The sequence below is a fragment of the Melanostigma gelatinosum genome, assembly GCF_949748355.1.
Source record: "Melanostigma gelatinosum genome assembly, chromosome: 18".
NCBI classification, from domain to species: domain Eukaryota; kingdom Metazoa; phylum Chordata; class Actinopteri; order Perciformes; family Zoarcidae; genus Melanostigma; species Melanostigma gelatinosum.
The window spans coordinates 9,672,681-9,697,118 of NC_136651.1; the positions used below are offsets into that span (position 1 = coordinate 9,672,681).

The following is a 24,438-nucleotide window of genomic DNA, read 5'->3' on the forward strand; positions in this document are numbered from 1 at the left end:
TATATATATATATATATATATATATATATGCTGAGCAACAGACGTCTAACTGGACACAATTCAAATCGCAAGGATCAACAAGTCTTGGTTTATCAGAATTACCTGAAAGGAACAGTGTGTGAGATTTAGATCCATCTAGTGGTGAGGTTGCAAATTGCAACCAACTGCACAACCCTCAGCTCAGTACCTAATAGAACTACGGTGGCCTAAAGGTACGGATAGGTATCTTTAGGATTTTAGGCCAAGGAGCCACTCTTATCAATACTTTTTCATGACTAAATAATCTGAACAGGAATAGAAGTTATTTGTAATTTAGGTAGAACTAAATATTGGTTCTAGAGCTGCAACAGTTATGTTTACAACAGCAAAGCCACTAATAACTGGAAACAAATCTAAATTGTCCTGAGTGAAGTTTATAAATGATAATAATGAAGAACGCAGGTATCACATACAGTAGTATGTCATTCCTCCTGTCCTCTGTCCTGGCTGCTTTGTCTCAGCCAGCAGAGAAGTTTACAAGAACAAACTAAGACAAACAGACTTTTGGCCGAGCTCTGTATTCTGATGGTGACTTGTCAAAGAGTAAGAGTATAAGTCTACAAGAGGTTCAAAAGAAGTAGTGCAGCTTGAGAAGATAGGGGGCCATACTGTCAACACAGTTATGTTTAAAGAAAATGAAATTATAATGCATACATCTTAAGATTTATAGTTGTGGAAAGGAAAGGAAAATACCACAGATTCAGTGTTTGTTTTTAAACTAATACCACCAGTATGAGTTGACACGCCTCAGACTATTTAAGCCAATGGCTCAAAGAGGGGAAACCAGTATCTATAAAGCCAGAAACAGTGAGGGATCTGAGGGAACGCCATTTGGGCTTCAGCTGATTAATCGTGCCACTAAAAACTAATGTACACAGAAAGAAAGGACAAATCAACTTACTTTCCCAGTAGAAGATGAACCTTGTGACTGAAATACAATTGAAAGCGCCTACGTTTATATCGGCTGAATTGTACATATTCAAATGTCATGAAACTGTTCTTGCAGTTATTTTCGGACAGAGATTCCACACGGAGATATACAACTTTGAGCAGTTTTTCTCTTCCTATTAAATCTAATTGTACTCCTACGCCCTAAGGTGTAGTCTTACCTTTGGTTTGAGGGGTTTGAGCGCGGGGAGGTCTGTACCCTCAGCTCTCTGTCGGCTAGAGTCAAAAACCTTCCTCCTTTTGGTTGCTGACTTTTGGCAGATTTTCGCATGCCTTTGCTGTAGTGAGAGAAAAAGAGATGCACAGGACACAACAACTACACAGATGTAATGTGTCTCGACATGTTTTTGGGAAACATTTGAGATCTGTGCCTCTCTATTGCCCTATCTGCCATTTTGTCTCAATCACAATTCAAAAATGATTATTTTTAGTTGTTTTGAAAGAGTCAGAGAGCAAGACGTGTCATTTCTGTGACAGCTGTGAAGTAAAGAATGCAAAACATCTTTCAAGGAAAATCTAACCACAAACTACAAAGTTCACACAAATACACACATGCCAACAAATGCATAACACAGTATTTGACAACTAATTTGGTTGAGTGCTAGAAGTGCACAAATGTGTGTATTGGCATCACAGGAAAACAATTTGTTCCATTAACTTATTGAGATCATTGTAGCTCTGATGTGATAAAACACATCTCTGTATTATATTTTACTCATGTTAGCAAAACAGACAGTAATGATGACAGCAAATATAGTGGTGTTAATGAACATATGCATCATATTTGTCTTTATCTATGTCTGTAACTACTATATAGATGAGACTGTGTACAAAATGCTTTCCACAATAACAATTATGTAAAGAAGTGTAAGTAATCTCAATCGTGCTTCAAGTGTACAAATAGCATTTGTTTTTCGGGTTTGATTCCTTGGTGACAAATTCTATTACATAGCAGCCAACCATTATCTACATTTACATACATTATATGACAGCAAGTCCTTGGTCAGTGTTTTAAATCATGTAGACTAAAATCTAACCAAAGTGTGTACAGTGTTCATCCTAGCAGAATATTTCGGACCAAAGAACTCATTCGTGCACATTACTAACTTTGCTTCTTCCCACAAGTACTTGTTAAACAACTCATTTAACATGTGCATACATGCCACTATGCACAATAGCAATTAGTAAAGTTACATCAAGTTTCTACTTTAACAAAAGAAAATGGATCAAAGAGAGTAATACAGGTGTGATGCAGGGGTGTGTAAATGTAATGTCTCTGGAGAGACATTTGTCCAACGATGGCCCAAAGACAGACAGGATGTGGACCAGTAAACAAACCTCAGAAAATATGTTTTCATTTTATTTCAAATTGATGTTTGTGTCACTTATTCTGAAACTCTGGCTTCCTGTCACAACAATGTAGGAAACGTGAAACAGCAGGTCCACGTGCTGTCAATCTGTGGACACTGGAGGACCACATAGGACCAAGGACAGGGTCCAACCTGACACCCTCAAACCTCCATGCAAACATGCATCTCTATATTATTGGACATTATATGAGACCGTGTTTTTTAAATAGGCCTGAATGGAGACTTAATGTGTGGTTAACCCCTGGGCAGGTCACGTGACTCTCAAACGCGACAGGAGACTGAGTCACAATGTCATGTTAGTTGTATTATTTGAGCTCATGTGGATATATTCCTCTTAAAGTTGTATTTAATGTCTGTTTGTGCAGCGGAGGACTGTTGAGGACCTGATGGAGACTCTGAGGTAAGAACGAGCTGTTCTCAGTCGAACGTTCCATCGTTACCATGTTTACCAAATTGTGCATTTTTTCTAAATTCAGTCTGTTCCAACCGTTGGTCCGTCAGAAAAAGCCGAAATCTACTTTCACTCGAAAAAGCCGAAATCTACTTTCACTCGAAGAAACCTCCCAAGAAACACCTTCAAACCAGGATTTTTCTGCATCCGTGACTTAACGTTACTGATAAAGGTAAGTCTGATTCTGATCAACTTTTGCAGGAAAAAAAGCGAGATTTATATACTTTTTCCACCACTGTTTTTTATGTATTTATTTATGTATCTATCTGAACCGATGTTTATCCTAATATTGATAATATTTTCAGTTATCAGTGTATATTAATCCACTAGGACTGACTTTTGACTGTTGAGACCAAGTTTAAACAAGTTTATCTGAACAAAAGCTGCTTTCTTGGTTAGCTAACGTTAGCTTTATAGACCCGACCGTCCAGCGTTAGCTTAAACTGAGAAATGCTAATAGAAATATTGTTTCTTTATATTTATATAACTTCTCGGTGATACGGATCACAAGTGATGCACGCATGATAATATATTTAATCCATATTAACTCACAATTCATACATTTCTTACATACTTGTGATATTTTTCATACATATTAACACAATGAACAGCAGAGTGAAAGAACCACTAAAAGATATTTTCTATCGAAAAAGTGCTGATATGTTTCTGACTTTTAGTCAATGTAGACATATGGAAGGCCTCCTGCAGTAACAACACTGAAACAAATGCAAACATGTTGCACTGTACTGGGTTTGTTTCTGCTAATACTTTTGCGAGCGTATCATTTATTGTATGACATTTACTTTCTATCTAGTCACACTGCTTTGTGCTACTGATCCTTTCAATGTGATATGAGAAATGACTATGATATGGATCAGTGGTCTGAGGGTTGTGTGTGTTTTTACCCTCAGATGGCACGACAGTTCCCCTACGTCCCCCTACGTTCCTCCTCCACTCGCTGTGACCCATCTCCTCCCTCCTATTGTATCTTCACTCCTATTTCTCCTCTCTCTTCTTCTAGCTCCTCTTCTAGCTCCTCACCTAGTCCCCCACCAGACTACAACCCTGGCAGCACGGACACAGTCCCTCCAACCAGGAGCACGGTAAGAACAAAGAACCTGAATGTCACACAGTTATTTTAACACTTTGATAAGTTTCTTTCATCATCTCCCATTGAGACTCACATACCGAATGACTAACAGGACTGCCTGCAGAGAAGTCTATATGATGTAACAGTCCTTGGTTTGTTTCCACGATGTGGAGCAGTGGTCTGATGGTTGTATTTATTTTTTTAAACCTTCAGGCGGGACGACGCTTCACGTGGAGGACTTTCCTCATCCCGGACCCCAACCGCCCCGACTCCCCACGGATCATCCGCCGTAGAATCCCAGCCTCACAACGCAGCACTGGCTCCTCCACTCGCTGTGACCCATCTCCTCCCTCCTATTGTATCTTCACTCCTATTTCTCCTCTCTCTTCTTCTAGCTCCTCTTCTAGCTCCTCACCTAGTCCCCCACCAGACTACAACCCTGGCAGCACGGACACAGTCCCTCCAACCAGGAGCACGGTAAGAACAAAGAACCTGAATGTCACACAGTTATTTTAACACTTTGATAAGTTTCTTTCATCATCTCCCATTGAGACTCACATATCGAATGACTAACAGAACTGCCTGCAGAGAAGTCTATATGATGTAACAGTCCTTGGTTTGTTTCCACGATGTGGAGCAGTGGTCTGATGGTTGTATTTATTTTTTTAAACCTTCAGGCGGGACGACGCTTCACGTGGAGGTCTTTCCTCATCCCGGACCCCAACCACCCCGACTCCCCACGGCTCATCCTCCGTAGAATCCCAGCCTCACAACGCAGCACTGGCTCCTCCACTCGCTGTGACCCATCTCCTCCCTCCTATTGTATCTTCACTCCTATTTCTCCTCTCTCTTCTTCTAGCTCCTCACCTAGTCCCCCACCAGACTACAACCCTGGCAGCACGGACACAGTCCCTCCAACCAGGAGCACGGTAAGAACAAAGAACCTGAATGTCACACAGTTATTTTAACACTTTGATAAGTTTCTTTCATCATCTCCCATTGAGACTCACATACCGAATGACTAACAGAACTGCCTGCAGAGAAGTCTATATGATGTAACAGTCCTTGGTTTGTTTCCACGATGTGGAGCAGTGGTCTGATGGTTGTATTTATTTTTTTAAACCTTCAGGCGGGACAACGCTTCACGTGGAAGTCTTTCCTCATCCCGGACCCCAACCGCCCCGACTCCCCACGGCTCATCCTCCGTAGAATCCCAGCCTCACAACGCAGTACTGGCTCCTCCACTCGCTGTGACCCATCTCCTCCCTCCTATTGTATCTTCACTCCTATTTCTCCTCTCTCTTCTTCTAGCTCCTCTTCTAGCTCTTCTAGCTCTAACAATCTGTTTTTGTGTTCAATTTAGCTGCCGTCCAGTGTCGAGCCTCGGGTTTTCACCTGCACGAAGAAGCCTTCCAGTTAGTTCCTCGGAGATCAACTGTGTAGTCTTGGCGTTCCTGTGTCGAGCCTCGGGTATCACACAGACGTTCCAGCCTGCCTGCCAGCCACTTTCCGGCTAGGATCAGAGCGGAGCGCGAGGACGCGCCTCTGTGTTTGACGTGACTGTTTACCTGTCGGCTTCGTCAGCCGCTCAGAGGATTTTGCCACTTTCCGGCTTGGACCCATGCGGAGCGCATAGAGACGCCTCCTTTTTGACTATGTATTTCCTGTCTTTTCCTCTGCCTGAGAGAAATAAATAAAATTGTTTTTTGAAATATAACTCTGCTGTCCTGAGTCTGCATTTGGGTCCATGAACGCACCACATCATAACACCTTTGATTGTATTGTCACTGCACCGAGACTCAGGCAGGGTGTCTGCACACAGCGAGTGGTCTGGGGGGGAATAGCGTGAACCTCCAAATAAGTAAGAAAGAAAAGTTAAAGTGAGTTGCAGGTGTGTGCACTGATGTCTTACCTAATTGTCACCGATATGTTAGCTACAGAAGCTGACCATAAAGTAGCACTTTGTTGTGCAATAACGTCACACTCAGTTGCAAACTTGTTGGCAACACCAAGCTAATGCAGTCTAATATAACACAGCCTGGATACATCAACACATCTATTTAACAGTTTAAAGATGAACTGAGCATTATAAAGTACACAAAGGGAGGATTCAATGCAGGACTGTTGAGTGTATGTTGCTTTTTTATTTTAATGAGCAATGTGAGTCATTTGAGTTTGTCAGCTTGGTAGATCGTCTTCATGCCGAGCTTAGTGGCTTCTAAGGACCCAAGAAAAGGTCTTAAATCATATATTAAAAGAAAAGACATTTGACACATTAAATTGATGGATTTTAAATTTACTTCAGCATAAAGTCCCTCCAAATATGACAGAAGGATGGAGGCATTAAGGCAAGTTGTATGTGTTTTACTGCTAATGTTCACTCACTAACTCGTGACATAATCCCATCTGTGTTTCTGCCTAGCTGAACTGATTGAAAACATGGATAAGAAAGCAACTTGGGACCGCTTCTACACTGAGAGCAGCAGCAGCACAAACACCTTCAAACACTTTGAGTGGTTCTTTGGCTTCGATGCTGTCCGGGACTTCATTATGCCCCTATTGCAGACCAAGCCCCACCCAGACGGTTTGCTCCAAGTCCTGGCTATGGGCTGTGGCACTTCTGCTTTCGGGCCCTGTATTTACAGACGCTCTCCTCTCCCGGTCCGGGTCACTTGTGCAGACATTTCCCCCATAGCTGTGCGACTAATGCATGAACACGTCCAAACCAAAGCCATTCAAGCTCACAATCTTTCCTCTCGGCTTGAGTTCGTAGAGCTGGACTGCACACAGCTCCACGAGCACTACGGTTGTAGCAGTGTGGACCTTATAGTTGATAAGGGCACCACAGATGCCTTGTTGAGGTCTAAGGAAGGGAAATGGAAGGCCAATCAGGTGCTGAAGCAGTGTTTGTCGGTGTTGCGGAGCTCAGGGTCTCTGCTCCAGTTCTCTGATGAAGACCCTGATGCCAGGCTGCTGTGGCTGGAGACGGAGGCACAGGAGCCGGGGTTGATGGCAGCAGATGTTGGGGTGCAGGAGGTTGGGGAGCTAAGGGGACTGACTACTGCTACCAAGTGACTCCTCGCTCTATTGTATAGCAACTTTCTTCATCTGGATGGTGATAATATTAAATGAGTAAACTACTGAAGTGATTGTAAAAAGTAATTGATAAGGTACACAGACAGAGTGAGTTATCCACCAAACTGGACCTCCACATTCCGACAGCAGAGACAATAGATTTACTACTTATAAAATAACCTGAAGGTAAAGAATGACCTCTTTATGAAATGATAAAAGTTGACAAACCACTTAAAGCAGGGGTGCCCAATATGTCGATCGCGATTTGCCACTTGATTTTCTAACACACGGGTCACAAGTCATCAGAGTAAGTTAATGACCAAAAAAAATAAATATATATATATATATATATATATAGATATTCAGCATTTTTAATGTAGGTAGATCATTTTGACTTGGTCATTTTAAAAGTAGCTCTCAAGCCGAAAAAGTGTGGGCACCCCTGGTCTACTACATATAGTGTTTTTTCGATGGGCTCTAGTGGATTTGAGTGCAGCTGAGATGCTGGCAGATAGCAGCTAAATGAACAAAGCAAAATCAGAAATGGGGACTTTAAAGTGACGTTGGTTAAATGCACAAAGTCTATGGTTAAATGTCGCTCTCTGCTGGTTGAGCATGAAAACTACAAAGAAGTAAAAGATGTGTCACCGACGGAGAATATGGGAAGACAAATAGACACGCTGTTTGAAATTAATTTATCAAACTATATAACGTGCAACTCTGTGAATAATATTGTGTGTATACGTTGTAACACACAGTCTGTGGTCATAAGGGCTTGTAATGTTTTCTCAGCTCTCGTTGGTTGTTTCTGTCTGACAAGATCACATGACCCGATGCGCCCATGTAGCGTTAGCTTGTTAGCAGCTAGCTGCGTTAGCATCGAGCCTTTGGAGTTCACCAGGAAACGTGCGACCTGACGTTATCTCGAGCCACACCAAGGCGAGGAGCTGTCAAACAGGCTTTAATATTAATTCAGTGGTTTCGTGTTCTGTTTCTCGTTGACTCAGTAGCTGCTTGGCCCAAACTGTAAGGTACGTTACTAGCAATATCGCCCACAGGTAAGCTAGCGAATGTAATTCGTGCAGTATATTTGAAGAACCTAACTCCAGCTGTGTTCACTTGTTTTCTTTTTTTCATGTTAGCTTAGCTTAGCTAACGCGTAACCAGCTGATATACCCGCAACTTAGACTTAACTCTACTTGTGTGCTAGCATGTTTCAGCTATTAGTTTATTAGTGTGTTTGCGTTATCTTGACAAGCAAAATCTTTATATCAGGTAAGAGTGCTCACAAACAGTGAACGTTTGTAAGCAGCTTATGCTTCATTGGGCCATCTGTTAATCAGGAAACTGGTGTTTTACAGCTGGTTGAACGTTAACGTTACCTAACGTTATATGGCTGCTCACATCAATATTAAATATATGAGCATGTGACCAAGGACCGGGGTCTACAGCACATGATCTGGACAAGTGGAGGAGGCCAAAATCTATCAGGAGTAAGATAAAAAAAAAAGGCTCAAACATTTCTTCCACAAATTGTGTGTCTAGAGTAAAGTGCTAATTGCTTGCAATTTTTTCAAAATTATATTACAGTGTCATGCAGGCAATACAAATGTCTCTTACACATTGCATCTCTCCATTAGGTCAATTATTCTAAAGTGGTCGATCGGGATTGAACAGCCATGACGACAAAGACATCCCTGCTCAAAGTCATTCTGCTGGGTGATGGCGGTGTCGGAAAAAGCTCCATCATGAATCGTTACGTTACCAACAAGTTTGATGCGCACCTCTTCCACACCATTGGCGTGGAGTTCCTCAACAAGGAACTGGAGGTAGATGGCCACCAGGTGACCCTACAGATCTGGGATACTGCTGGCCAGGAGCGCTTCCGCAGCTTGAGGACTCCTTTCTATCGTGGCTCCGACTGCTGCCTGCTCACCTTCAGTGTCGATGACAACCAGAGTTTTCTCAATTTAGGCAACTGGAAGAAGGAGTTCATCTACTACGCAGATGTCAAGGAGCCAGAGACGTTTCCATTCGTGGTCTTGGGCAACAAAGTGGATGTGACAGAAAGGCAGGTGTCATCCGAGGAGGCTAAGCAATGGTGCCAGGAGTACACTATATTGCGGCCATTGTGGGGTCCATTGCCCTTGTAAGTGATGACGGACAATTGATTTGTCTCATGTCAATCCATATGTGTTATAGAAGTCCCACAAGCCTCAGGTGAATGTGCTGGGGAAGAAGATGAGGAGCAGAGGTGGGAGAGGGAGCGAAAGGAACGACTAGAACAAAGACAAAGGGTGCCACTTGATTTTCTAACACACGGGTCACAAGTCATCAGAGAAAGGTAATGACCAAATATATATATATATATATATATATATAATATATATATATATATATATAATATATATATATATATATATATAATATATATATATAATATATATATATATATATTATATATATATATATATATATATATATATATATTATATATATAATATATATATATATATATATATTATATATATATATATATATTTATATATATATATATTTATATATATATATATTTATATATTATATATATATATATATATATTATATATATTATATATATATATATATTTATATATATATATATATATATATTATATATATTTATATATATATATATTATATATATTATATATATATATTTATTATATATATATATTATATATATATATATTTATTATATATATATATATATATATATATATATGCTGAGCAACAGACGTCTAACTGGACACAATTCAAATCGCAAGGATCAACAAGTCTTGGTTTATCAGAATTACCTGAAAGGAACAGTGTGTGAGATTTAGATCCATCTAGTGGTGAGGTTGCAAATTGCAACCAACTGCACAACCCTCAGCTCAGTACCTAATAGAACTACGGTGGCCTAAAGGTACGGATAGGTATCTTTAGGATTTTAGGCCAAGGAGCCACTCTTATCAATACTTTTTCATGACTAAATAATCTGAACAGGAATAGAAGTTATTTGTAATTTAGGTAGAACTAAATATTGGTTCTAGAGCTGCAACAGTTATGTTTACAACAGCAAAGCCACTAATAACTGGAAACAAATCTAAATTGTCCTGAGTGAAGTTTATAAATGATAATAATGAAGAACGCAGGTATCACATACAGTAGTATGTCATTCCTCCTGTCCTCTGTCCTGGCTGCTTTGTCTCAGCCAGCAGAGAAGTTTACAAGAACAAACTAAGACAAACAGACTTTTGGCCGAGCTCTGTATTCTGATGGTGACTTGTCAAAGAGTAAGAGTATAAGTCTACAAGAGGTTCAAAAGAAGTAGTGCAGCTTGAGAAGATAGGGGGTCATACTGTCAACACAGTTATGTTTAAAGAAAATGAAATTATAATGCATACATCTTAAGATTTATAGTTGTGGAAAGGAAAGGAAAATACCACAGATTCAGTGTTTGTTTTTAAACTAATACCACCAGTATGAGTTGACACGCCTCAGACTATTTAAGCCAATGGCTCAAAGAGGGGAAACCAGTATCTATAAAGCCAGAAACAGTGAGGGATCTGAGGGAACGCCATTTGGGCTTCAGCTGATTAATCGTGCCACTAAAAACTAATGTACACAGAAAGAAAGGACAAATCAACTTACTTTCCCAGTAGAAGATGAACCTTGTGACTGAAATACAATTGAAAGCGCCTACGTTTATATCGGCTGAATTGTACATATTCAAATGTCATGAAACTGTTCTTGCAGTTATTTTCGGACAGAGATTCCACACGGAGATATACAACTTTGAGCAGTTTTTCTCTTCCTATTAAATCTAATTGTACTCCTACGCCCTAAGGTGTAGTCTTACCTTTGGTTTGAGGGGTTTGAGCGCGGGGAGGTCTGTACCCTCAGCTCTCTGTCGGCTAGAGTCAAAAACCTTCCTCCTTTTGGTTGCTGACTTTTGGCAGATTTTCGCATGCCTTTGCTGTAGTGAGAGAAAAAGAGATGCACAGGACACAACAACTACACAGATGTAATGTGTCTCGACATGTTTTTGGGAAACATTTGAGATCTGTGCCTCTCTATTGCCCTATCTGCCATTTTGTCTCAATCACAATTCAAAAATGATTATTTTTAGTTGTTTTGAAAGAGTCAGAGAGCAAGACGTGTCATTTCTGTGACAGCTGTGAAGTAAAGAATGCAAAACATCTTTCAAGGAAAATCTAACCACAAACTACAAAGTTCACACAAATACACACATGCCAACAAATGCATAACACAGTATTTGACAACTAATTTGGTTGAGTGCTAGAAGTGCACAAATGTGTGTATTGGCATCACAGGAAAACAATTTGTTCCATTAACTTATTGAGATCATTGTAGCTCTGATGTGATAAAACACATCTCTGTATTATATTTGACTCATGTTAGCAAAACAGACAGTAATGATGACAGCAAATATAGTGGTGTTAATGAACATATGCATCATATTTGTCTTTATCTATGTCTGTAACTACTATATAGATGAGACTGTGTACAAAATGCTTTCCACAATAACAATTATGTAAAGAAGTGTAAGTAATCTCAATCGTGCTTCAAGTGTACAAATAGCATTTGTTTTTCGGGTTTGATTCCTTGGTGACAAATTCTATTACATAGCAGCCAACCATTATCTACATTTACATACATTATATGACAGCAAGTCCTTGGTCAGTGTTTTAAATCATGTAGACTAAAATCTAACCAAAGTGTGTACAGTGTTCATCCTAGCAGAATATTTCGGACCAAAGAACTCATTCGTGCACATTACTAACTTTGCTTCTTCCCACAAGTACTTGTTAAACAACTCATTTAACATGTGCATACATGCCACTATGCACAATAGCAATTAGTAAAGTTACATCAAGTTTCTACTTTAACAAAAGAAAATGGATCAAAGAGAGTAATACAGGTGTGATGCAGGGGTGTGTAAATGTAATGTCTCTGGAGAGACATTTGTCCAACGATGGCCCAAAGACAGACAGGATGTGGACCAGTAAACAAACCTCAGAAAATATGTTTTCATTTTATTTCAAATTGATGTTTGTGTCACTTATTCTGAAACTCTGGCTTCCTGTCACAACAATGTAGGAAACGTGAAACAGCAGGTCCACGTGCTGTCAATCTGTGGACACTGGAGGACCACATAGGACCAAGGACAGGGTCCAACCTGACACCCTCAAACCTCCATGCAAACATGCATCTCTATATTATTGGACATTATATGAGACCGTGTTTTTTAAATAGGCCTGAATGGAGACTTAATGTGTGGTTAACCCCTGGGCAGGTCACGTGACTCGCAAACGCGACAGGAGACTGAGTCACAATGTCATGTTAGTTGTATTATTTGAGCTCATGTGGATATATTCCTCTTAAAGTTGTATTTAATGTCTGTTTGTGCAGCGGAGGACTGTTGAGGACCTGATGGAGACTCTGAGGTAAGAACGAGCTGTTCTCAGTCGAACGTTCCATCGTTACCATGTTTACCAAATTGTGCATTTTTTCTAAATTCAGTCTGTTCCAACCGTTGGTCCGTCAGAAAAAGCCGAAATCTACTTTCACTCGAAAAAGCCGAAATCTACTTTCACTCGAAGAAACCTCCCAAGAAACACCTTCAAACCAGGATTTTTCTGCATCCGTGACTTAACGTTACTGATAAAGGTAAGTCTGATTCTGATCAACTTTTGCAGGAAAAAAAGCGAGATTTATATACTTTTTCCACCACTGTTTTTTATGTATTTATTTATGTATCTATCTGAACCGATGTTTATCCTAATATTGATAATATTTTCAGTTATCAGTGTATATTAATCCACTAGGACTGACTTTTGACTGTTGAGACCAAGTTTAAACAAGTTTATCTGAACAAAAGCTGCTTTCTTGGTTAGCTAACGTTAGCTTTATAGACCCGACCGTCCAGCGTTAGCTTAAACTGAGAAATGCTAATAGAAATATTGTTTCTTTATATTTATATAACTTCTCGGTGATACGGATCACAAGTGATGCACGCATGATAATATATTTAATCCATATTAACTCACAATTCATACATTTCTTACATACTTGTGATATTTTTCATACATATTAACACAATGAACAGCAGAGTGAAAGAACCACTAAAAGATATTTTCTATCGAAAAAGTGCTGATATGTTTCTGACTTTTAGTCAATGTAGACATATGGAAGGCCTCCTGCAGTAACAACACTGAAACAAATGCAAACATGTTGCACTGTACTGGGTTTGTTTCTGCTAATACTTTTGCGAGCGTATCATTTATTGTATGACATTTACTTTCTATCTAGTCACACTGCTTTGTGCTACTGATCCTTTCAATGTGATATGAGAAATGACTATGATATGGATCAGTGGTCTGAGGGTTGTGTGTGTTTTTACCCTCAGATGGCACGACAGTTCCCCTACGTCCCCCTACGTTCCTCCTCCACTCGCTGTGACCCATCTCCTCCCTCCTATTGTATCTTCACTCCTATTTCTCCTCTCTCTTCTTCTAGCTCCTCTTCTAGCTCCTCACCTAGTCCCCCACCAGACTACAACCCTGGCAGCACGGACACAGTCCCTCCAACCAGGAGCACGGTAAGAACAAAGAACCTGAATGTCACACAGTTATTTTAACACTTTGATAAGTTTCTTTCATCATCTCCCATTGAGACTCACATACCGAATGACTAACAGGACTGCCTGCAGAGAAGTCTATATGATGTAACAGTCCTTGGTTTGTTTCCACGATGTGGAGCAGTGGTCTGATGGTTGTATTTATTTTTTTAAACCTTCAGGCGGGACGACGCTTCACGTGGAGGACTTTCCTCATCCCGGACCCCAACCGCCCCGACTCCCCACGGATCATCCGCCGTAGAATCCCAGCCTCACAACGCAGCACTGGCTCCTCCACTCGCTGTGACCCATCTCCTCCCTCCTATTGTATCTTCACTCCTATTTCTCCTCTCTCTTCTTCTAGCTCCTCTTCTAGCTCCTCACCTAGTCCCCCACCAGACTACAACCCTGGCAGCACGGACACAGTCCCTCCAACCAGGAGCACGGTAAGAACAAAGAACCTGAATGTCACACAGTTATTTTAACACTTTGATAAGTTTCTTTCATCATCTCCCATTGAGACTCACATATCGAATGACTAACAGAACTGCCTGCAGAGAAGTCTATATGATGTAACAGTCCTTGGTTTGTTTCCACGATGTGGAGCAGTGGTCTGATGGTTGTATTTATTTTTTTAAACCTTCAGGCGGGACGACGCTTCACGTGGAGGTCTTTCCTCATCCCGGACCCCAACCACCCCGACTCCCCACGGCTCATCCTCCGTAGAATCCCAGCCTCACAACGCAGCACTGGCTCCTCCACTCGCTGTGACCCATCTCCTCCCTCCTATTGTATCTTCACTCCTATTTCTCCTCTCTCTTCTTCTAGCTCCTCACCTAGTCCCCCACCAGACTACAACCCTGGCAGCACGGACACAGTCCCTCCAACCAGGAGCACGGTAAGAACAAAGAACCTGAATGTCACACAGTTATTTTAACACTTTGATAAGTTTCTTTCATCATCTCCCATTGAGACTCACATACCGAATGACTAACAGAACTGCCTGCAGAGAAGTCTATATGATGTAACAGTCCTTGGTTTGTTTCCACGATGTGGAGCAGTGGTCTGATGGTTGTATTTATTTTTTTAAACCTTCAGGCGGGACAACGCTTCACGTGGAAGTCTTTCCTCATCCCGGACCCCAACCGCCCCGACTCCCCACGGCTCATCCTCCGTAGAATCCCAGCCTCACAACGCAGCACTGGCTCCTCCACTCGCTGTGACCCATCTCCTCCCTCCTATTGTATCTTCACTCCTATTTCTCCTCTCTCTTCTTCTAGCTCCTCACCTAGTCCCCCACCAGACTACAACCCTGGCAGCACGGACACAGTCCCTCCAACCAGGAGCACGGTAAGAACAAAGAACCTGAATGTCACACAGTTATTTTAACACTTTGATAAGTTTCTTTCATCATCTCCCATTGAGACTCACATACCGAATGACTAACAGAACTGCCTGCAGAGAAGTCTATATGATGTAACAGTCCTTGGTTTGTTTCCACGATGTGGAGCAGTGGTCTGATGGTTGTATTTATTTTTTTAAACCTTCAGGCGGGACGACGCTTCACGTGGAGGTCTTTCCTCATCCCGGACCCCAACCACCCCGACTCCCCACGGCTCATCCTCCGTAGAATCCCAGCCTCACAACGCAGCACTGGCTCCTCCACTCGCTGTGACCCATCTCCTCCCTCCTATTGTATCTTCACTCCTATTTCTCCTCTCTCTTCTTCTAGCTCCTCACCTAGTCCCCCACCAGACTACAACCCTGGCAGCACGGACACAGTCCCTCCAACCAGGAGCACGGTAAGAACAAAGAACCTGAATGTCACACAGTTATTTTAACACTTTGATAAGTTTCTTTCATCATCTCCCATTGAGACTCACATACCGAATGACTAACAGAACTGCCTGCAGAGAAGTCTATATGATGTAACAGTCCTTGGTTTGTTTCCACGATGTGGAGCAGTGGTCTGATGGTTGTATTTATTTTTTTAAACCTTCAGGCGGGACAACGCTTCACGTGGAAGTCTTTCCTCATCCCGGACCCCAACCGCCCCGACTCCCCACGGCTCATCCTCCGTAGAATCCCAGCCTCACAACGCAGTACTGGCTCCTCCACTCGCTGTGACCCATCTCCTCCCTCCTATTGTATCTTCACTCCTATTTCTCCTCTCTCTTCTTCTAGCTCCTCTTCTAGCTCTTCTAGCTCTAACAATCTGTTTTTGTGTTCAATTTAGCTGCCGTCCAGTGTCGAGCCTCGGGTTTTCACCTGCACGAAGAAGCCTTCCAGTTAGTTCCTCGGAGATCAACTGTGTAGTCTTGGCGTTCCTGTGTCGAGCCTCGGGTATCACACAGACGTTCCAGCCTGCCTGCCAGCCACTTTCCGGCTAGGATCAGAGCGGAGCGCGAGGACGCGCCTCTGTGTTTGACGTGACTGTTTACCTGTCGGCTTCGTCAGCCGCTCAGAGGATTTTGCCACTTTCCGGCTTGGACCCATGCGGAGCGCATAGAGACGCCTCCTTTTTGACTATGTATTTCCTGTCTTTTCCTCTGCCTGAGAGAAATAAATAAAATTGTTTTTTGAAATATAACTCTGCTGTCCTGAGTCTGCATTTGGGTCCATGAACGCACCACATCATAACACCTTTGATTGTATTGTCACTGCACCGAGACTCAGGCAGGGTGTCTGCACACAGCGAGTGGTCTGGGGGGGAATAGCGTGAACCTCCAAATAAGTAAGAAAGAAAAGTTAAAGTGAGTTGCAGGTGTGTGCACTGATGTCTTACCTAATTGTCACCGATATGTTAGCTACAGAAGCTGACCATAAAGTAGCACTTTGTTGTGCAATAACGTCACACTCAGTTGCAAACTTGTTGGCAACACCAAGCTAATGCAGTCTAATATAACACAGCCTGGATACATCAACACATCTATTTAACAGTTTAAAGATGAACTGAGCATTATAAAGTACACAAAGGGAGGATTCAATGCAGGACTGTTGAGTGTATGTTGCTTTTTTATTTTAATGAGCAATGTGAGTCATTTGAGTTTGTCAGCTTGGTAGATCGTCTTCATGCCGAGCTTAGTGGCTTCTAAGGACCCAAGAAAAGGTCTTAAATCATATATTAAAAGAAAAGACATTTGACACATTAAATTGATGGATTTTAAATTTACTTCAGCATAAAGTCCCTCCAAATATGACAGAAGGATGGAGGCATTAAGGCAAGTTGTATGTGTTTTACTGCTAATGTTCACTCACTAACTCGTGACATAATCCCATCTGTGTTTCTGCCTAGCTGAACTGATTGAAAACATGGATAAGAAAGCAACTTGGGACCGCTTCTACACTGAGAGCAGCAGCAGCACAAACACCTTCAAACACTTTGAGTGGTTCTTTGGCTTCGATGCTGTCCGGGACTTCATTATGCCCCTATTGCAGACCAAGCCCCACCCAGACGGTTTGCTCCAAGTCCTGGCTATGGGCTGTGGCACTTCTGCTTTCGGGCCCTGTATTTACAGACGCTCTCCTCTCCCGGTCCGGGTCACTTGTGCAGACATTTCCCCCATAGCTGTGCGACTAATGCATGAACACGTCCAAACCAAAGCCATTCAAGCTCACAATCTTTCCTCTCGGCTTGAGTTCGTAGAGCTGGACTGCACACGAGCACTACGGTTGTAGCAGTGTGGACCTTATAGTTGATAAGGGCACCACAGATGCCTTGTTGAGGTCTAAGGAAGGGAAATGGAAGGCCAATCAGGTGCTGAAGCAGTGTTTGTCGGTGTTGCGGAGCTCAGGGTCTCTGCTCCAGTTCTCTGATGAAGACCCTGATGCCAGGCTGCTGTGGCTGGAGACGGAGGCACAGGAGCCGGGGTTGATGGCAGCAGATGTTGGGGTGCAGGAGGTTGGGGAGCTAAGGGGACTGACTACTGCTACCAAGTGACTCCTCGCTCTATTGTATAGCAACTTTCTTCATCTGGATGGTGATAATATTAAATGAGTAAACTACTGAAGTGATTGTAAAAAGTAATTGATAAGGTACACAGACAGAGTGAGTTATCCACCAAACTGGACCTCCACATTCCGACAGCAGAGACAATAGATTTACTACTTATAAAATAACCTGAAGGTAAAGAATGACCTCTTTATGAAATGATAAAAGTTGACAAACCACTTAAACCAGGGGTGCCCAATATGTCGATCGCGATTTGCCACTTGATTTTCTAACACACGGGTCACAAGTCATCAGAGTAAGTTAATGACCAAAAAAAATAAATATATATATATATATATATATATATAGATATTCAGCATTTTTAATGTAGGTAGATCATTTTGACTTGGTCATTTTAAAAGTAGCTCTCAAGCCGAAAAAGTGTGGGCACCCCTGGTCTACTACATATAGTGTTTTTTCGATGGGCTCTAGTGGATTTGAGTGCAGCTGAGATGCTGGCAGATAGCAGCTAAATGAACAAAGCAAAATCAGAAATGGGGACTTTAAAGTGACGTTGGTTAAATGCACAAAGTCTATGGTTAAATGTCGCTCTCTGCTGGTTGAGCATGAAAACTACAAAGAAGTAAAAGATGTGTCACCGACGGAGAATATGGGAAGACAAATAGACACGCTGTTTGAAATTAATTTATCAAACTATATAACGTGCAACTCTGTGAATAATATTGTGTGTATACGTTGTAACACACAGTCTGTGGTCATAAGGGCTTGTAATGTTTTCTCAGCTCTCGTTGGTTGTTTCTGTCTGACAAGATCACATGACCCGATGCGCCCATGTAGCGTTAGCTTGTTAGCAGCTAGCTGCGTTAGCATCGAGCCTTTGGAGTTCACCAGGAAACGTGCGACCTGACGTTATCTCGAGCCACACCAAGGCGAGGAGCTGTCAAACAGGCTTTAATATTAATTCAGTGGTTTCGTGTTCTGTTTCTCGTTGACTCAGTAGCTGCTTGGCCCAAACTGTAAGGTACGTTACTAGCAATATCGCCCACAGGTAAGCTAGCGAATGTAATTCGTGCAGTATATTTGAAGAACCTAACTCCAGCTGTGTTCACTTGTTTTCTTTTTTTCATGTTAGCTTAGCTTAGCTAACGCGTAACCAGCTGATATACCCGCAACTTAGACTTAACTCTACTTGTGTGCTAGCATGTTTCAGCTATTAGTTTATTAGTGTGTTTGCGTTATCTTGACAAGCTAAATCTTTATATCAGGTAAGAGTGCTCACAAACAGTGAACGTTTGTAAGCAGCTTATGCTTCATTGGGCCATCTGTTAATCAGGAAACTGGTGTTTTACAGCTGGTTGAACGTTAACGTTACCTAACGTTATATGGCTGCTCACATCAATATTAAATATATGAGCATGTGACCAAGGACCGGGGTCTACAGCACATGATCTGGACAAGTGGAGGAGGCCAAAATCTATCAGGAGTAAGATAAAAAAAAAAGGCTCAAACATTTCTTCCACAAATTGTGTGTCTAGAGTAAAGTGCTAATTGCTTGCAATTTTTTCAAAATTATATTACAGTGTCATGCAGGCAATACAAATGTCTCTTACACATTGCATCTCTCCATTAGGTAAATTATTCTAAAGTGGTCGATCGGGATTGAACAGCCATGACGACAAAGACATCCCTGCTCAAAGTCATTCTGCTGGGTGATGGCGGTGTCGGAAAAAGCTCCATCATGAATCGTTACGTTACCAACAAGTTTGATGCGCACCTCTTCCACACCATTGGCGTGGAGTTCCTCAACAAGGAACTGGAGGTAGATGGCCACCAGGTGACCCTACAGATCTGGGATACTGCTGGCCAGGAGCGCTTCCGCAGCTTGAGGACTCCTTTCTATCGTGGCTCCGACTGCTGCCTGCTCACCTTCAGTGTCGATGACAACCAGAGTTTTCTCAATTTAGGCAACTGGAAGAAGGAGTTCATCTACTACGCAGATGTCAAGGAGCCAGAGACGTTTCCATTCGTGGTCTTGGGCAACAAAGTGGATGTGACAGAAAGGCAGGTGTCATCCGAGGAGGCTAAGCAATGGTGCCAGGAGTACACTATATTGCGGCCATTGTGGGGTCCATTGCCCTTGTAAGTGATGACGGACAATTGATTTGTCTCATGTCAATCCATATGTGTTATAGAAGTCCCACAAGCCTCAGGTGAATGTGCTGGGGAAGAAGATGAGGAGCAGAGGTGGGAGAGGGAGCGAAAGGAACGACTAGAACAAAGACAAAGGGTGCCACTTGATTTTCTAACACACGGGTCACAAGTCATCAGAGAAAGGTAATGACCAAATATATATATATTTATATATATAATATATATATATATATATATATATAATATATATATATATATATATATATATATATATTATATATATATATATAATATATATATATATATATTATATATATTTATATATATATATATTTATATATATATATTATATATATTATATATATATATATATATATATATATATTATATATATTATATATATTATATATATATATTTATATATATATATATATATATATATATATTTATATATATATATATATATATATATATATATATTATATATATTATATATATATATATATATATATATATATATATATATATGCTGAGCAACAGACGTCTAACTGGACACAATTCAAATCGCAAGGATCAACAAGTCTTGGTTTATCAGAATTACCTGAAAGGAACAGTGTGTGAGATTTAGATCCATCTAGTGGTGAGGTTGCAAATTGCAACCAACTGCACAACCCTCAGCTCAGTACCTAATAGAACTACGGTGGCCTAAAGGTACGGATAGGTATCTTTAGGATTTTAGGCCAAGGAGCCACTCTTATCAATACTTTTTCATGACTAAATAATCTGAACAGGAATAGAAGTTATTTGTAATTTAGGTAGAACTAAATATTGGTTCTAGAGCTGCAACAGTTATGTTTACAACAGCAAAGCCACTAATAACTGGAAACAAATCTAAATTGTCCTGAGTGAAGTTTATAAATGATAATAATGAAGAACGCAGGTATCACATACAGTAGTATGTCATTCCTCCTGTCCTCTGTCCTGGCTGCTTTGTCTCAGCCAGCAGAGAAGTTTACAAGAACAAACTAAGACAAACAGACTTTTGGCCGAGCTCTGTATTCTGATGGTGACTTGTCAAAGAGTAAGAGTATAAGTCTACAAGAGGTTCAAAAGAAGTAGTGCAGCTTGAGAAGATAGGGGGTCATACTGTCAACACAGTTATGTTTAAAGAAAATGAAATTATAATGCATACATCTTAAGATTTATAGTTGTGGAAAGGAAAGGAAAATACCACAGATTCAGTGTTTGTTTTTAAACTAATACCACCAGTATGAGTTGACACGCCTCAGACTATTTAAGCCAATGGCTCAAAGAGGGGAAACCAGTATCTATAAAGCCAGAAACAGTGAGGGATCTGAGGGAACGCCATTTGGGCTTCAGCTGATTAATCGTGCCACTAAAAACTAATGTACACAGAAAGAAAGGACAAATCAACTTACTTTCCCAGTAGAAGATGAACCTTGTGACTGAAATACAATTGAAAGCGCCTACGTTTATATCGGCTGAATTGTACATATTCAAATGTCATGAAACTGTTCTTGCAGTTATTTTCGGACAGAGATTCCACACGGAGATATACAACTTTGAGCAGTTTTTCTCTTCCTATTAAATCTAATTGTACTCCTACGCCCTAAGGTGTAGTCTTACCTTTGGTTTGAGGGGTTTGAGCGCGGGGAGGTCTGTACCCTCAGCTCTCTGTCGGCTAGAGTCAAAAACCTTCCTCCTTTTGGTTGCTGACTTTTGGCAGATTTTCGCATGCCTTTGCTGTAGTGAGAGAAAAAGAGATGCACAGGACACAACAACTACACAGATGTAATGTGTCTCGACATGTTTTTGGGAAACATTTGAGATCTGTGCCTCTCTATTGCCCTATCTGCCATTTTGTCTCAATCACAATTCAAAAATGATTATTTTTAGTTGTTTTGAAAGAGTCAGAGAGCAAGACGTGTCATTTCTGTGACAGCTGTGAAGTAAAGAATGCAAAACATCTTTCAAGGAAAATCTAACCACAAACTACAAAGTTCACACAAATACACACATGCCAACAAATGCATAACACAGTATTTGACAACTAATTTGGTTGAGTGCTAGAAGTGCACAAATGTGTGTATTGGCATCACAGGAAAACAATTTGTTCCATTAACTTATTGAGATCATTGTAGCTCTGATGTGATAAAACACATCTCTGTATTATATTTGACTCATGTTAGCAAAACAGACAGTAATGATGACAGCAAATATAGTGGTGTTAATGAACATATGCATCATATTTGTCTTTATCTATGTCTGTAACTACTATATAGATGAGACTGTGTACAAAATGCTTTCCACAATAACAATTATGTAAAGAAGTGTAAGTAATCTCAATCGTGCTTCAAGTGTACAAATAGCATTTGTTTTTCGGGTTTGATTCCTTGGTGACAAATTCTATTACATAGCAGCCAACCATTATCTACATTTACATACATTATATGACAGCAAGTCCTTGGTCAGTGTTTTAAATCATGTAGACTAAAATCTAACCAAAGTGTGTACAGTGTTCATCCTAGCAGAATATTTCGGACCAAAGAACTCATTCGTGCACATTACTAACTTTGCTTCTTCCCACAAGTACTTGTTAAACAACTCATTTAACATGTGCATACATGCCACTATGCACAATAGCAATTAGTAAAGTTACATCAAGTTTCTACTTTAACAAAAGAAAATGGATCAAAGAGAGTAATACAGGTGTGATGCAGGGGTGTGTAAATGTAATGTCTCTGGAGAGACATTTGTCCAACGATGGCCCAAAGACAGACAGGATGTGGACCAGTAAACAAACCTCAGAAAATATGTTTTCATTTTATTTCAAATTGATGTTTGTGTCACTTATTCTGAAACTCTGGCTTCCTGTCACAACAATGTAGGAAACGTGAAACAGCAGGTCCACGTGCTGTCAATCTGTGGACACTGGAGGACCACATAGGACCAAGGACAGGGTCCAACCTGACACCCTCAAACCTCCATGCAAACATGCATCTCTATATTATTGGACATTATATGAGACCGTGTTTTTTAAATAGGCCTGAATGGAGACTTAATGTGTGGTTAACCCCTGGGCAGGTCACGTGACTCGCAAACGCGACAGGAGACTGAGTCACAATGTCATGTTAGTTGTATTATTTGAGCTCATGTGGATATATTCCTCTTAAAGTTGTATTTAATGTCTGTTTGTGCAGCGGAGGACTGTTGAGGACCTGATGGAGACTCTGAGGTAAGAACGAGCTGTTCTCAGTCGAACGTTCCATCGTTACCATGTTTACCAAATTGTGCATTTTTTCTAAATTCAGTCTGTTCCAACCGTTGGTCCGTCAGAAAAAGCCGAAATCTACTTTCACTCGAAAAAGCCGAAATCTACTTTCACTCGAAGAAACCTCCCAAGAAACACCTTCAAACCAGGATTTTTCTGCATCCGTGACTTAACGTTACTGATAAAGGTAAGTCTGATTCTGATCAACTTTTGCAGGAAAAAAAGCGAGATTTATATACTTTTTCCACCACTGTTTTTTATGTATTTATTTATGTATCTATCTGAACCGATGTTTATCCTAATATTGATAATATTTTCAGTTATCAGTGTATATTAATCCACTAGGACTGACTTTTGACTGTTGAGACCAAGTTTAAACAAGTTTATCTGAACAAAAGCTGCTTTCTTGGTTAGCTAACGTTAGCTTTATAGACCCGACCGTCCAGCGTTAGCTTAAACTGAGAAATGCTAATAGAAATATTGTTTCTTTATATTTATATAACTTCTCGGTGATACGGATCACAAGTGATGCACGCATGATAATATATTTAATCCATATTAACTCACAATTCATACATTTCTTACATACTTGTGATATTTTTCATACATATTAACACAATGAACAGCAGAGTGAAAGAACCACTAAAAGATATTTTCTATCGAAAAAGTGCTGATATGTTTCTGACTTTTAGTCAATGTAGACATATGGAAGGCCTCCTGCAGTAACAACACTGAAACAAATGCAAACATGTTGCACTGTACTGGGTTTGTTTCTGCTAATACTTTTGCGAGCGTATCATTTATTGTATGACATTTACTTTCTATCTAGTCACACTGCTTTGTGCTACTGATCCTTTCAATGTGATATGAGAAATGACTATGATATGGATCAGTGGTCTGAGGGTTGTGTGTGTTTTTACCCTCAGATGGCACGACAGTTCCCCTACGTCCCCCTACGTTCCTCCTCCACTCGCTGTGACCCATCTCCTCCCTCCTATTGTATCTTCACTCCTATTTCTCCTCTCTCTTCTTCTAGCTCCTCTTCTAGCTCCTCACCTAGTCCCCCACCAGACTACAACCCTGGCAGCACGGACACAGTCCCTCCAACCAGGAGCACGGTAAGAACAAAGAACCTGAATGTCACACAGTTATTTTAACACTTTGATAAGTTTCTTTCATCATCTCCCATTGAGACTCACATACCGAATGACTAACAGGACTGCCTGCAGAGAAGTCTATATGATGTAACAGTCCTTGGTTTGTTTCCACGATGTGGAGCAGTGGTCTGATGGTTGTATTTATTTTTTTAAACCTTCAGGCGGGACGACGCTTCACGTGGAGGACTTTCCTCATCCCGGACCCCAACCGCCCCGACTCCCCACGGATCATCCGCCGTAGAATCCCAG

At 40.9% G+C, this 24,438-nt stretch overlaps 3 protein-coding genes, 2 long non-coding RNA genes and 2 pseudogenes across 16 annotated transcripts in view; all 7 read left to right on the forward strand.

Moving 5' to 3' along the window:
- LOC306792170 (ras-related protein Rab-9A-like) overlaps window positions 1-3,909 on the forward strand; it is a 5,010-nt gene extending 1,101 nt beyond the window's left edge. The window contains exons 2-4 of one of the 4 annotated variants that reach the window (XM_079289203.1): window positions 2,723-2,757; window positions 2,834-2,980; window positions 3,830-3,909. Coding sequence is in view for 2 of the 4 variants with exons in the window: in XM_079289202.1 (XP_079145328.1) it covers window positions 2,723-2,744 (22 nt within the window). In the remaining 2 variants the exon portion in view is untranslated. The remainder of the gene's footprint in view (window positions 1-2,722; window positions 2,758-2,833; window positions 2,981-3,829) is intronic. The other 3 variants (XM_079289204.1, XM_079289202.1, XM_079289201.1) reach the window with 3 other exon arrangements.
- A 1,133-nt stretch (window positions 3,910-5,042) lies between these two features.
- Window positions 5,043-5,615, forward strand: LOC306792067. Its single transcript, XR_013772790.1, has 2 exons — window positions 5,043-5,172; window positions 5,262-5,615. It is a non-coding gene; the product is annotated as an uncharacterized lncRNA (long non-coding RNA).
- Window positions 5,616-6,255: 640 nt separating this feature from the next.
- On the forward strand, window positions 6,256-6,993 carry LOC306792313 (citrate synthase-lysine N-methyltransferase CSKMT, mitochondrial-like; annotated as a pseudogene). The gene is made up of 2 exons: window positions 6,256-6,259; window positions 6,321-6,993. The product of its transcript is annotated as a citrate synthase-lysine N-methyltransferase CSKMT, mitochondrial-like (transcript).
- A 1,629-nt stretch (window positions 6,994-8,622) lies between these two features.
- LOC306792549 (ras-related protein Rab-9A-like) lies at window positions 8,623-13,619 on the forward strand. 4 transcript variants are annotated; one of them, XM_079289760.1, is made up of 4 exons: window positions 8,623-9,317; window positions 12,431-12,465; window positions 12,542-12,688; window positions 13,538-13,619. In XM_079289760.1, the coding sequence occupies exon 1, from the start codon at window positions 8,653-8,655 to the stop codon at window positions 9,124-9,126; it is 474 nt and encodes a 157-aa protein (XP_079145886.1). In that variant the 5' UTR covers window positions 8,623-8,652; the 3' UTR covers window positions 9,127-9,317; window positions 12,431-12,465; window positions 12,542-12,688; window positions 13,538-13,619. The 4 variants fall into 4 exon arrangements, with proteins under 4 accessions (XP_079145886.1, XP_079145887.1, XP_079145884.1 ...); XM_079289761.1 differs by having other exon boundaries at window positions 12,567-12,688; XM_079289758.1 differs by having other exon boundaries at window positions 8,623-9,122.
- A 2,035-nt stretch (window positions 13,620-15,654) lies between these two features.
- LOC306792235 lies at window positions 15,655-16,227 on the forward strand. Its single transcript, XR_013772802.1, has 2 exons — window positions 15,655-15,784; window positions 15,874-16,227. It is a non-coding gene; the product is annotated as an uncharacterized lncRNA (long non-coding RNA).
- A 640-nt stretch (window positions 16,228-16,867) lies between these two features.
- On the forward strand, window positions 16,868-17,597 carry LOC306792314 (citrate synthase-lysine N-methyltransferase CSKMT, mitochondrial-like; annotated as a pseudogene). Its single transcript has 2 exons — window positions 16,868-16,871; window positions 16,933-17,597. The product of its transcript is annotated as a citrate synthase-lysine N-methyltransferase CSKMT, mitochondrial-like (transcript).
- A 1,603-nt stretch (window positions 17,598-19,200) lies between these two features.
- LOC306792399 (ras-related protein Rab-9A-like) lies at window positions 19,201-24,150 on the forward strand. 4 transcript variants are annotated; one of them, XM_079289494.1, is made up of 4 exons: window positions 19,201-19,923; window positions 22,962-22,996; window positions 23,073-23,219; window positions 24,069-24,150. In XM_079289494.1, exon 1 carries the CDS (start codon window positions 19,259-19,261, stop codon window positions 19,730-19,732), a length of 474 nt encoding a protein of 157 aa, XP_079145620.1. In that variant the 5' UTR covers window positions 19,201-19,258; the 3' UTR covers window positions 19,733-19,923; window positions 22,962-22,996; window positions 23,073-23,219; window positions 24,069-24,150. The 4 variants fall into 4 exon arrangements, with proteins under 4 accessions (XP_079145620.1, XP_079145621.1, XP_079145618.1 ...); XM_079289495.1 differs by having other exon boundaries at window positions 23,098-23,219; XM_079289492.1 differs by having other exon boundaries at window positions 19,201-19,728; window positions 24,069-24,149.
- The last annotated feature ends 288 nt before the right edge of the window (window positions 24,151-24,438 follow it).